General features: G+C 41.3%; 1 protein-coding gene across 1 annotated transcript; it reads left to right on the top strand.

The window, feature by feature from the left end:
* The first annotated feature begins 172 nt into the window (after positions 1 to 172).
* csnk2b (casein kinase 2, beta polypeptide) lies at positions 173 to 9,598 on the top strand. The gene is made up of 7 exons (XM_085345965.1): positions 173 to 284; positions 934 to 1,015; positions 2,356 to 2,458; positions 3,074 to 3,189; positions 4,754 to 4,829; positions 5,241 to 5,430; positions 7,480 to 9,598. The coding sequence occupies exons 2-7, from the start codon at positions 944 to 946 to the stop codon at positions 7,568 to 7,570; spliced, it is 648 nt and encodes a 215-aa protein (XP_085202091.1). The 5' UTR covers positions 173 to 284; positions 934 to 943; the 3' UTR covers positions 7,571 to 9,598.
* Positions 9,599 to 11,372: the final 1,774 nt, after the last annotated feature.

An 11,372-nucleotide genomic window follows, 5' to 3' on the forward strand; every position in this document is an offset into this window, starting at 1 on the left:
AAACTTTGAACGGGCCATATTTTATATACTTTTATAAATTATTATAGAGAGACAGGATGGAAAAGAGGGCTAACAAACAGCTTTTTCACGAACATGCAGTACCGGGACTGAACAGTGAGCGGCAGCACCGATAAGTCTTGAACCTTCCGACGGCAGACCGGAGGAAGAGGAAGAGCGTAACCTACGGGGTGAACTGGGAGGTGGTGTCCATCTTATTTACACCCGTGAGATTGCTAAATTGTTGATCTGTTGATTTCTTCGGGATTGTTAAAGCTGAAAGCCGGGTAAGTTAGTATTGTTACGCATATCAGTCCGTTGAGCCGTTTGAGCGCAGAGGCAGAAGAGCCACGGCAGACCCCCGCTCCGGGGCCTGAAGTCGTACCAGGCGCCATATTGACGCTCTTCTGGTTTTAGCTTAGCATGCTAGCGTTACCCGGCACGCAGGACTACAGCATACATGTAAGGCCGGATTTAGCCCATTGTTTTGTTATTCATTAGACGTGTTTTTGACAGAAAATCTGCGCTAAATGTGATAAAGCAAACTTTAAAAGTTACCCTAACGACAGGGAGAAGGTAATACCTGTTAGCTGGCTTAGCCTTTACAGATCTTGAGCAGCGACTGTTACTGATATACTTTTATGATCTTTTCACAAGAAAAGGTTAATAAATGACTAACAAACAATCCAGTTGGGCGAAAGTATCGGTTAAATCTGTTATTTAGTGAGTGAACGCTTAGTGTTGCATTCATAGCGTTATCGAAAAAACAAGAAATGGCCCATTATTTTCCAGGGGTTAGCATCAATGCTAATCAGGTGCTCACACCAGATGAACAGCTTCTTTTTGTGCCGCGTTAAACCAGACCTAGCTACTGTAATATGAAGCTGTTGAATGTTGGCTTTTTCCCCACTCATAATTTACTGTTTCGTTTTTCAGGTCTTCAGAGATGAGCAGTTCAGAAGAGGTTTCATGGATCTCCTGGTTCTGTGGGCTGCGGGGGAATGAGTTTTTCTGTGAGGTGAGGAACCAAGGCGGACATATTTTTACAACACATGAGTGTCGGGGTTATTTGTGATATAAGGCCATGCATGGTTTGGAGACAGAGAAGTGGCAGAGTAGCAGTTGCTAAGATTATCACGAAAAAGAGCAAGGATGGACAGGGATAGAAATTAGCTAGTGCACATGCCCTGTATTTTACCCTTATGTTATTTATCTTCTACCAATATTCCACTGTATAAATACCCACCACCTTTATATTTATGAATACCCAGTAATTCTATCTTCTAAACTATGCTCTAATGTTTTATTTCTTATTTTGTCTGTACTTTTTGGGGTTGTTTGTATTCTGTTATATATACGGTAGCCTTTTATCTTATGTTTTAACCTTGTTGTGAAGCACTTTGGTGTGCCTTCGGTTTTAAATGTGCTACATCAGGGAGGGCTTAGATTGAGTGGTGTGGGAACAAAGTGAGACAGGTGATGCTGAGATGGTTTAGACATGTGCGGAGGAGGGATAGTGGATATGCTGGACAAAGGATGTTGAAGATGTAGCTGGCAGGCAGGAGGAAAAGAGGAAGACCACAGAGCAAGTTCATGGATGTTTTGAAGGAGGACATGCAGAGGGATGGTGTGAATGAGGAAGATGTTAGGGATAGGATGAGATGCAGACTGATGATTCACCTAAAGAAAGCAGCCAGAATGAGAAAATGAAATAACATTTCTGTTACCAAAAGAGGAAAAATTCAGATTTCTTTAGAGTAAAGTGATGGAGACCTTCAAAAAAACTCCTGCTTATCAAATTTATTACAGCTACCTGGTGTACAGTTGGGTTTTCTCCCAGCAGTTTCTAAACTGGAGAAAGGCAACATCCTACGTGTGCATTTCTGGACTTAGAGTACACATCTTGTGTGTAGATGTGTAATAATTCAAATATTTTGTGCAGAAATGCTAAAATGTGTAAAAACAAAAAACTATGAAAAAGTTAAAAATATCAATAACACAGTAATAGTAATAAATTAGCAAAAAATGTCTGGGTCAGTCACTGTAAGGGTTAAACAGTTCATACTCCTGTCTTGATGGATCCTCAATCACCCAGGTAAGGAAATCCCAGAAAGTGATTTCTGTTCATGAGGTGCGTTGTCAGTTGGAGAAATGTTTTATCACACATCCAGCTTCGTGAAGAAATCGGAGGATCTGTTTCAAACCGAACAAGTCATTTTGAGGATTGTTAAAATATTTTTCCTGCTGAAAACGCTACGATCAGATGAACAGAATCAACTTTCAGGGAGTTCTGTTCCTACAGCTACTTGATTCCTCATGGATTGAAATGAGTCTGATTTGTGGTTTCTCCAACGACAGGTGGATGAAGACTACATCCAGGACAAATTCAACCTAACTGGGCTCAATGAGCAGGTTCCACACTACCGCCAGGCTCTAGACATGATCCTGGACCTTGAGCCAGGTCTGTATGTTGCATTCCTGACTCATTGTTCTCAGTTTTAAGTAAATAAGGTATGTCAGTGTTTGCTTATGTGACACATTTGCCAAAAAAGCAAAAGATCCCCAGTTTGATCCCGGAAGGAGACACAAACCCCTCTGGGGTTGTATCACCAATCTGGCCTAAAAATCTGCCAAACAAAACATGAGGAGCTGCCTGCTGTGGCGAGTGGAAAGTCGCTTTATTGTTTGTTGTCTGTATGCAGAAGTATTACTGTTTATCACCTCCCATCTGCAGCAGACATCAGGAAGTAAGACTAAAAGAGCTGCGAGTGTTTCATGTCTGTGACATCTCCTGAGCTTTTAATGTGTTCCTTTTGTCATTAACAAATAATGAGAGGGGACATTTGATCTCGGCTTTCTTTTGATTTGAGGTGCTTTGTGCAGGTTTCCTCTCTCTTTTCAAACTTGCTCAGAACATCTTTGTTTCATGCTCTTTTATTGCTGGAGCACCTTTAGAAAACCATAATGTGTCCCAGTCTCTCTGTTTTATTCCCAGCGTTTCCTTTTCCTCTGATAAATTTATGTTTTTTCCAACTGTCAAAAGCGTGAGTAGTTTCCCTGTTTCTGATTTCTTTAGATGAGGAGCTTGAGGACAATCCCAACCAGAGCGACCTGATTGAGCAGGCTGCTGAGATGCTGTACGGCCTCATCCATGCACGCTACATCCTCACTAACCGAGGCATTGCACAGATGGTAGGTGCCAAAAATCCACCAGTTCTGTCTCTACATGTTGTTTGAGTCAGATTTTACTCCACTCGTAATGGAGTAAAGTGTTGTTGAGATGTGAATGTCTCATACGTGGTAATCAGGATAGTTGTACTTAAATTATAATCTTGTGTGTGTGTGTGTGGGGGGGGTTGGGAGAACAGCTCTCACAGCTCTCACAGCTATAAAGTCCTGACTGAAATAATGTCCAGTGTGGCAGCAGAGGGTGGGTTCATCCCTCAGAGGAAGATAAAAGTGGACATGAAAAGCTGTCTGTCTGAGGGAACGGCATAAAATGCAAAATCTTTCAGCTTCACTGCTTTTTACTGCTGAAAACAAATCATTCATCTGCTTCCTATGGTGCTGATAGAAAAAGTAAAGACCGTGTTTTCTTTATTCTTTTCCTCCTCCACACTGTCATAACGGCGTATTTTTTCCTGTTTATTAGTCATTATCGTCTACTTTATGTAGGAAAACACGATTAAATGTGTTCAAAATGCAAAATGACAGTATTACACTTTTACGACCATGTTCAACAAACTGACAACAACAACATGTGCATAGGAAAACAAAACACAAAATTTGCACAGCTCTCCTGTGCAAAGTTCACATGGTTTCATGCTACACCAGTGTGAGAACAGCAATACTGCTAGTCCAGTGTGTTAACTTCCTAGTAGAGGCCGTTGTGCTCCATGCAGACAGGTCCTTGTGGTGCAGATGCATCTAAAGCAGACTGTTTCCTGCTGTGGGCTACATGTGAAAAAGCACAACTGTGGAAAATGTTCCAGCCTGATTCTCTGGAAATCATCAAGATGTTTATGTGGAAAAACTGCTTTATTAAAGTTTATCATGTGCACATTTTGCCTGAACAGTTGTCAGTAGTTCCTGGAGGGTTCTGACTCTAACTGGGTGAAATTCATTGTAAAGGAGGTGTGATTGGCACGATTCCCTGTAGTTTTCCATGTTTGTGTGTAAATATTTACTGAACTGTAAGAAAAAGTGTGAAGCCAAATAGAGGTGGAGAAGGTTCGCGTTTTAAGGTAAAAGTTTTTTTTATTTTTGAAACATATAGAATAAAGTGCAGCTTTTACTTTAAAGGCAACCCTTCTCCTTCTCCAGTTTGCGTCACAATTTTCACTGTTTCCGTACAGCTCGAACTGCAGCAGCACGCTTGATGTTTTTCTTTAGTGACAGATTTGCGTCTCTGGGACTTGATCAATCATTTTCCCTACAATTGCCATCAGCTAACCACAAAAGGTCGGAGAATACAAATTTTTCCACTCACGATCGGTCTCTAGTTTCTGTGACGAAGCCTGAATCACTTGATCCTGTAATGCAACGCATCCAAAATGGCAAACAAGAGTCCATTCAATATTGTCTGCTTGCTTTTTTTTAATCTTTAGCACAGTCACCCATTAATTTCAGTCATGTTAAAATTTCCTCAGGTTCAAATGTTGTTTTCCACACAGCAGGATATGAATTAACCCAGGATTGTGGAGCTACCTTCTGTTCATATATTAACTCTTTATTGGGCTCATTTCTGCTTGCTCAGCTGGAGAAGTATCAGCAGGGAGACTTTGGCTACTGCCCCCGGGTCTATTGTGAGAATCAGCCTATGCTTCCTATTGGTGAGTAAACTGATGTGAATGCCCTCATGCATGCGTTAAACAGTTACCCAAGGATTACCACAAGGTGGCAGACAGCTTTCACGAGTGACTAAAAGTTTGCTCTTCCCTGCCTTGCATGTCTCTCCTCGATGCAGCGAAGTTAGTCAGGAACTCTTCATGGGTGTGATATTTAGTTTTGGGGAAATTTGTTTTGTTTGCTTGTTTGTTTTTAAATCTGTGATTAAAAGGCACAGCAGCTGTATCTGGCTGGCTGTGCCAATCAGTACAAAACAAATGCTATTTGTTTTTATTGAATCTAGATTTTCCTGCAGGTGAGGATAACTTTGATCCACAAGGGATTGTTTGCCAATTATCTCGGGTGTCTTGATCTCATACTTAAATGGGTTTCTTCCTCTTCCACACTTCTCACAGGCCTGTCAGACATCCCAGGAGAGGCCATGGTGAAGCTGTACTGCCCCAAATGTATGGATGTCTACACACCCAAGTCCTCCAGGCATCACCACACAGATGGAGCTTATTTTGGCACCGGGTTCCCCCACATGCTGTTCATGGTTCATCCCGAGTACAGGCCCAAGAGGCCTGCCAACCAGTTTGTTCCAAGGTTAGCGTTGATATTCAGCTGTAAAGACTCCGAGCACTAAATCCACCTCCTGCTGATGTTCATAGGCAGATTTGTTGTAAATTTGTAACTGATTGTTTTGATTTTGTTTTCATTTTAGTTCTGCTTTTTCTTAGTTTCCATAGTGATATTGGCTTAGCTTCTTTCACTTTTTAGTGTTTTAAATACATGCTTTATTATTATTATTATTATTATTTTAATTTTAATTTTAATTTTAAAGTGTCAGGGCCCAAAATATGTGAAGTTCAGAACTGCACAATAATATGGCTTAATATAAACACTAGAGATGCCCCCATTGCAGTTTTCTCTGACAATTCAGATTTTCCTCAGTGTGAGCAGCTGATTAAGATTTTCTTTCAAAGAACAATAACAGTGCACCAGATTTACTGAACAAAACAAATATCTGTTACTTCTTTCATGTTTATAACATCATCAGATAAGACAGGATCCACCCTTTTTTTTTTTTTTTTTTTTCCATAATTTTTTCAGTAACTGCTTTGATTCTTTGCTCATACTGAGGCTCGTACTGAGCCTGCTGCCTTGTGTCTCTCATTAGCTTTAGCTTTAGCTGTTTTTCTGTCGTTGGCTCATTAGGTTTGTTGTTCCAACTGTTTTCTTTGGTTTGATTTCCCTCATGGTTTACATTACCAAGCTTTTGCCTTCACTCACTTCCATGCTAACAACATATTATCTAGCTCTGACTATTTGCCTGTGCGTGCATAAAACACAGCAGCTCGTTATCGGTCGTATGGGATGCCGTCCCAGATGGACAACACTGGAAATGTATGTTCCTGTTTGTTTCCATAGAAAGAGTGGGTGTGGTTAATGCCGAAAAGGTTTAGTCTCTCTGTGTTTGTGAATACCTGCTGCATCTCTTGGTAGATTAGCAGCAGATTAGCGTGGTTGTCCACTAATCCTGTGCCTGCCCTTGGAGACCATTGTCTGCATGCTGTACTGTTTACCGTAACCAGGGTGCAGTGTTAAGAAGAATATGTTGTCCCTTCGGCTGCTGTGGAGACTGCAGCCCGTTTCTATGTTCTCGTGCTGCTTTTTGTGATATTTATTTATATTTACTCTGATGTCATTCTCTTTGCCATTTAAGCCCATTTGTTAATGGTTTAACCTGTTGGACTGTGTGTCTCTGTGTGTTACACAGTCCCATTCCTTTGATGCATAGACAAAGACATATGCAAACAGACACACACACACACACACAGCTGGTTATTTGAGCTATGAAGTCAGGCGGTAACTTTGACTTTGACATGTTTGCTTACTCTTCCTATTTGTGTTACGGTCCTCTGCGCTGTGAACGTCACACAGCCTGACTTCAGGGCTCTCATATTGAGTTGTTTTGTTTAAATCCATCAGTTCATCTAACCAGCTAGCCTAGGAGTGTCAAAAATAAGACCTGTGGGACAGAATTGGCCTAGCAAAGATTCCAATCTGGCCCACTGGACAGCTTTAAAACAAGTACATAGAATTTTACTTTACTGTAGAAATTACTTTTGTTTTTCAAAATTGCATTGCATTAAACATGGCATTATTAAAGTATTTTAAATAAATCTCAGGGATTAAATATTTAAATGTCCATTTAAGTTCAGAGTGGGCTGTATGTGGCCCACAATGTAAAATAAGTTTGACATCCCTGAGCTTGTCCCTAGTGCTCAAAACTGGACATACATTTCATTTGATTTGCCTCCACTGTCGCCTTCTGACGTTAGTTCTTGTTCTCCCTGCTGTTGGTCATTAGTCACAAAAATACTCATCAAGTTAATATTTGCACAAGTATAATGTTTGTTTTTATTTTATTTCAAATGTACTTACGTGCACAGGCTGACTAGATGGCAACGATTGCACATCCTTTCCTGGATCCTGTGTCAATACGCTGTGATGTCTGTTTGTATTACATAGAACACAGTCAGGGTGGTGTGATGTTTGTCATCAAATGTCAGCGCCGTCTCCCTTTAAAGAAAATGCATGACTGATCAGTCTAAACATTGTCATCATCTTTTTCTTCTTCTTCCTCTTCAGGCTTTATGGGTTCAAGATCCACCCGATGGCCTACCAGCTGCAGCTGCAAGCCGCCTCAAGCTTCAAGAGCCCCGTCAAGGCTATCCGCTAGAGCGCCCAGGACTGAGGGGGGAGAGAGAGAAGCCAGAGAGGAAAGAGTTATTATAGGATGGAGAGGGGTCACCTGCATTTTTCAAAGCTCTTCATGTGCCCCCTCCTCACCCTGAAGAAGACTGTATTATTTTGATTTAGATTAGGGCAAATGAAAAGATCTTTTCTTTTTTTTTCCCTTTGAGTGTGAGCGAGAGAAAAAATGCACAGCCATGATCTTAAAGACAAACACACATTTGGTTTTCAGACGTTCCTTACCAAACTCCTCCGTGCCAAAAACAGAAGGCAAGCTAAGAGGAAGCCGAACATGGCGGGGGGGCGGGGGCTCTGTTCAATCGCATTGTGAGCACAGAGGAGGGAGTTATGTCGTCGGTGGATGACACCAGAGTACGATCAGTGTATTTGTGTATTTGGCACAGTTTGGTAAAGGTGGTGGTAAAACCTTCCGTCATTCGATGCCTCGTCTCCACCGTTAGTCCCACCTAACCCCGATGGAGGCTGGCACTCGCAGAGACAGTTTTATTTCCCCCTCCCTTTTTTGATTTGTAAAATTTGGCCCATCGTTGTTAAATTTGCCTTAAAGTAGAGAGAAACACCCGAGCTGTTTCTGTCCTTTCGAGTGTCTGATTTTTCTCTTTCTTTCCATGGTTAGAGGAGATGAACTAGAAATAGGTCAAATGAGACAATTTATGAATCGTCAGATAATTGTAACAAGTTGGTGTCTTTTCTCCAGCTCTCTGTGCGTGTGTCAAACAACAACACCCTCCTCTACCCATCACGTCCTGCAGGTTTGTACTGTCACCCACCCCTCCCTCCCGTGTAGCTTCATCTCTGATACAGAAACAGCCGAATATTCTGGATAGTGTGGAAATTTGCTTTCTGGCAGTGATTAGATTAGAAGATCGATATCGCTCATGCTTTTATGGTAAATATGAAGCAAATACTGGCAGACGGTTAGCTTAAACTCAATAAGGAAGCAGGTATCCTGGCTCTGTTCTAGTGGTTACAGATCAGCAACAAAGCTGAGTCTGCTCAGATTATATAAATCCTCATTAAGTGTGCGGTTGTGTGCCAGTTTCAACCCATGTAAAGTCCACTGGAGTTCCAGGTTTTCACCACGACGAGCAGTTTGCACCTTAATAAACAGACGTTACTGTGCGAGCTTAAGTTTGTTTCAATCAGAACAAAAACCAGAAGAATAATGACTAGCAGTGTGAAGTGTGACGTCCAGTGTGCTGATACCAGTGTGTTACTTCAAATGAGCTTATTCAGGCTTTCAAAAGGGTCAAGTAAAAGACAATAGTATTTAGATGGTATATATTTTTCAGTTTGCAGGTAAAGTTTCACGTAATTCCTCTTCAGACTGCTCACCTGTACTGGCATTGAATTATGTTACTCTCATTTCATAAAGTCTGAATAAGCCTCATTAGACACACACACACAACTAAGTCAGTGAACAACGGCGCACTTTTTGAACACATTTTGCCACGAAGAGAGTAGTAATAATGCTAAAGGATGCTTTTTTTTTTTTTTTTTTTCATGCAGAGCTGGTGTATCACAAGGTGCTGATGAGAGGTTTAAAAAGGCCAAATTCTCTTTACATTGTTTAACAAACTAGATGCCCATAGGTGGATTTGTTGCTGCCAAACAGGGCTTCGTAGTCTCGGAAGAGCTTAGCTAGTCATCTCCTCCTGTCTGTAGCTTTAGATTTAACATGAACATGAGATATCAGTCTTCTCATCTCAAACTGCCTGGGCCTCAGAAGTTCAGCTCACTCCACCACAGCACCGTCTTTCTTTTCTTGTTTATGTTTGGGCTCGGAGGCAGGTGGCGTCTCCTAAACAGTGGGGGCACACACTCGGCGGCGCTCCCTCCACTCCTGTCTTATGTTGGTATGACTGCGATAGATTTTTGCTTTTGGATTTCATGATACAAGAGAAACGTATTTATGTGTCCAGATTTTAACTAATTGTTTGTCTGTGTTGTTGTATTCTTTCTGCTACTGTGGACGGGTGAGCAGGATTCAGAATTCTCAATAAACTTCTATTTTCTTTTCATATTCTTCTGTCCTCCTTTTTATTATTATTTAGCACTAAAGTTTTCTGGCCACTCAGAGTCAGTAGAGAGTCCTCTTCTTCATCTTTTCATCCACTTAAAGCAGCCAGATGAATTTATAAGATTATGCAGAGTGACTGTAAACTAACTGAATTGTGCTTGATGTTGGAGCTAATGAGGTGTTTTCCCTCAGTGATGGAGGTAGGGCTGGATGTCTTGCTTCTGGGTGTGGTTCTGGTGCCATTTCACATGACTGAACAACAGCTGCAGTGGTCTAACACAAGCAGAAAACAATTATTTCATGGAAAAAGTCATAAGATCTCAGTCATGCTTCTGTGGTTATTCTTAAATTAACTTTTAGGGACATGGAAAAATCGTACCGGTATTTGGAGTTAGAAGTGAGTAAAACACATCTTTTAGTCTGAAAACATTCAGTATGCACACTCGGGGTAAGTTGAAAAGACACCCAGGACACCGTGATATGGTCGTATTTATGTGTGACTCAGTGTTTTTCCCCTCTGCACAGCAGCCGTCTGGCTAAATCGGTGGCAGAGCTGAGCTGTCTTCATTTGACCATAGCATGTAAGATTTTCCAGAGGAGGTTCATGACTCAGGATAACCTCAAACCACATCCTGGGACCTGCCCTTCGTCTCCTCCTCCTCTTAGCTCAGCCCAGTGAAAAGGAATCTCCGACTTTGTTTTGAAATACGCTGAGACGTACAGACCCTGGGGAAAAAACAGACTTTTCTGTAACAGTAGTTTGTTTTCCCGGGAGCCAAAAGAAGCCCTGAGACAGTCTCCACAGGAATAATCTGGTTCGTTTAGCTCCTAATACTGTAGTGATGTGAAATATCAAGCCCTTTGCGCTGCCACACCCAGAGACAACATTGCACCATTTTCATCTGAGTTTCTTTTTTTATTTGTTTCATGATGTCACTCCAAAGCAGATCGAGCTGTTAAGAAAAAATGTTCACCGCAAACACTGAGGATACATGCATTTTAACAAAAACAAACAAAACCCCGTCTAAATCTGTGTTACAGATTAAAAATGATCTTCCTTTGTTAGAAGATTCACTCTGGAGCTCCATTGCTTGCTGTACTTTGCAAAAATGTCTTGACACCTTTCAGTCCGTGTACCCTTTTATTTATGTTTTTGGGGTTTTTTTTGGTTTTTTTTTCGGGGGGAAATTCAAGGCCACTTCAGGCAAGGATTTGTTTTTATTTACATTATATGTCAGTCCTCTATAGCTGGACGCACGTTTAGCTGGGAAAAAACATCAGATTTTTCTTCATTTGTTTTATTTTCCACATAATTGCTGTTACATTGTCATCTGCACTGTTCAAAACACTCTCAAGACAGTGCACATTACTTATTGGGATTTAAGCCAAGTATGACCACCACCACAAAAGCAGAAGTTTTGGCAGTTTGCTGGTCTGTAGCATCCAGGTGTGTTAACAAAATGCCCCAGTGATTTACCAGGAGTGGACCATTCTCCAGTCAGTTCAGTCAGACTGTGCAATGCTCAGAGAAACCAAGAGCTATATGTCAGACTCTACAGGCCGCAGCTAGCATGTTAAATGGTAAAGTTCATGCTTGCAGAATTAGAAACAAGTATGAATTGTTTTGGCTGGAACATTGTCTCAGACAGCCGAAACCAAAGCAAAGATATTTGGCAATAATGCACAGAGCCACATTTGGAGAAAACGGCACAAAATACCTCATACCAACTGTCTGCCATGGTGGCGA

The sequence above is a fragment of the Diplotaxodon limnothrissa genome, linkage group LG22 (genome assembly GCF_057381915.1).
Source record: "Diplotaxodon limnothrissa isolate DT_005_m linkage group LG22, D_limnothrissa_male_GT1.1, whole genome shotgun sequence".
Classification (NCBI taxonomy): domain Eukaryota; kingdom Metazoa; phylum Chordata; class Actinopteri; order Cichliformes; family Cichlidae; genus Diplotaxodon; species Diplotaxodon limnothrissa.

Coding starts and splice junctions, on each gene's coding strand:
- csnk2b (XM_085345965.1), top strand. CDS start 944: ATGAGCAGTTCAGAAGAGGTTTCATGGATCTCCTGGTTCTGTGGGCTG. Junction 1,016..2,355: donor GGAATGAGTTTTTCTGTGAG/GTGAGGAACCAA, acceptor CTCCAACGACAG/GTGGATGAAGACTACATCCA. Junction 2,459..3,073: donor GATCCTGGACCTTGAGCCAG/GTCTGTATGTTG, acceptor TGATTTCTTTAG/ATGAGGAGCTTGAGGACAAT.